Source organism: Apteryx rowi, unplaced genomic scaffold, assembly GCF_003343035.1.
Source record: "Apteryx rowi isolate R43461 unplaced genomic scaffold, aptRow1 scaffold_331, whole genome shotgun sequence".
NCBI lineage: Eukaryota > Metazoa > Chordata > Aves > Apterygiformes > Apterygidae > Apteryx > Apteryx rowi.
Window position 1 is genome coordinate 916577 of NW_020449764.1, and position 1201 is coordinate 917777.

The 1201-nt window shown below is 64.0% G+C and overlaps 1 protein-coding gene across 2 annotated transcripts in view; it reads left to right on the forward strand.

Moving 5' to 3' along the window:
* SKAP1 (src kinase associated phosphoprotein 1) overlaps window positions 1-1201 on the forward strand; it is a 164198-nt gene extending 162997 nt beyond the window's left edge. For both annotated transcript variants that reach the window (XM_026071857.1, XM_026071856.1), the window contains 2 exons: window positions 175-299; window positions 876-1201. In XM_026071857.1, coding sequence (XP_025927642.1) covers window positions 175-276 — 102 coding nt within the window. In that variant the 3' untranslated portion in view covers window positions 277-299; window positions 876-1201. The remainder of the gene's footprint in view (window positions 1-174; window positions 300-875) is intronic.

Below are 1201 nucleotides of genomic sequence, written 5' to 3' on the forward strand. Positions count from 1 at the left end.
ACGGGAGAGAAATGGGATCGGGGTATTTTCCAGTGGGAGTCCGGGGGCTGCTGCGTGTGTAAATGCAGCCACCGTCGCCTGAGGTCACTGGAAGGGGACGGAGCCGTGTCTGCCCCCACTGACCCCGGCCCTCCCAGCTGTCCCTGTCACCGTCCTTCCCGTGTGTCTCCCCAGGAGTACAACATGTACGGCTGGTGGGTCGGAGAGCTCAACAACGTGGTGGGCATCGTCCCGAAGGACTACCTGGTGGCTGCCTATGACCTGGAGGAGCGATGAGCACCCCAGCCGCGACGTCCCTGGTGAGAGCGGGGCCCCCAGGCCGGGGTGCAGCCGCTGGGGCTGGGGTGCTCGGAGGGGGAGGCGGGTGCTGGGGAGGTGGCTGTTCCTGGGGTGCCCCAGCGTCTCTGGGGTGCCTGAGCCTTGAGGACTGTCTTTGGCTCCATCTTCTGGTCTCCACTTTACACAGGAGCTAGCTAGGTTTCAAGTCCTTCAAGATCCATGGGAGAAACTTGTGCTAAAACCATTGCAGCTGGCTCCATCGACCCATGAAAGTCCTGCGTCGCCAGCTGTAACACTAACACTGATGCCAAGTGCTGCATGTGCAAGGTTTTTCTCCCAAACAAAGCCCCTTAGGGAGGGGAGTCTTTTGGCAGATGGGGAAACTGAGGCACAGAGCGGGGCTGGGGAAGGGGAGGGGGTCTGCGGCAGAGCTAGAAGCAGAGTCCTGATGCCTGCAAGGGGCAGGGAGATCTCCACGTCCGCCCTCCCTCCGTGCCCCTCTGTGCATCAGTCGCTGACGCGGGCAAGGTCCCAGCCTGCCTCTCAGTGTCTCCCATTCCCACCGTCACCCGTGTCTCTCCCTCGCCTGAATCCAGGTGCTTCCCTCTCTCCCTGCTCCCTGGCTGTGCTGAGATGCCGGACCGACCTTCCCCACCGTCAGCCCTGGCCTCCCCCTCCTGTGGGAACCCGTTGTGCGAAGACACCCGTGTCCCGTCACCCTGCCACTAACCATCGCGGAGCGAGCCCTGGCCTGCCCCGAGGTACCGGCTGCGATAGCTCCCGTCTGCCCCGCGATGGGCTGCGCTTCGGCCTCATCCTGCCCGGGCTCTGCACGGCTGGGCCGGCTGGTGACGACCCATGGAGCGGCTGGTTGTGTGCTGGGACAGCGGTGTGGGACAGAGAGGGCTGGTGGCCTGGAATA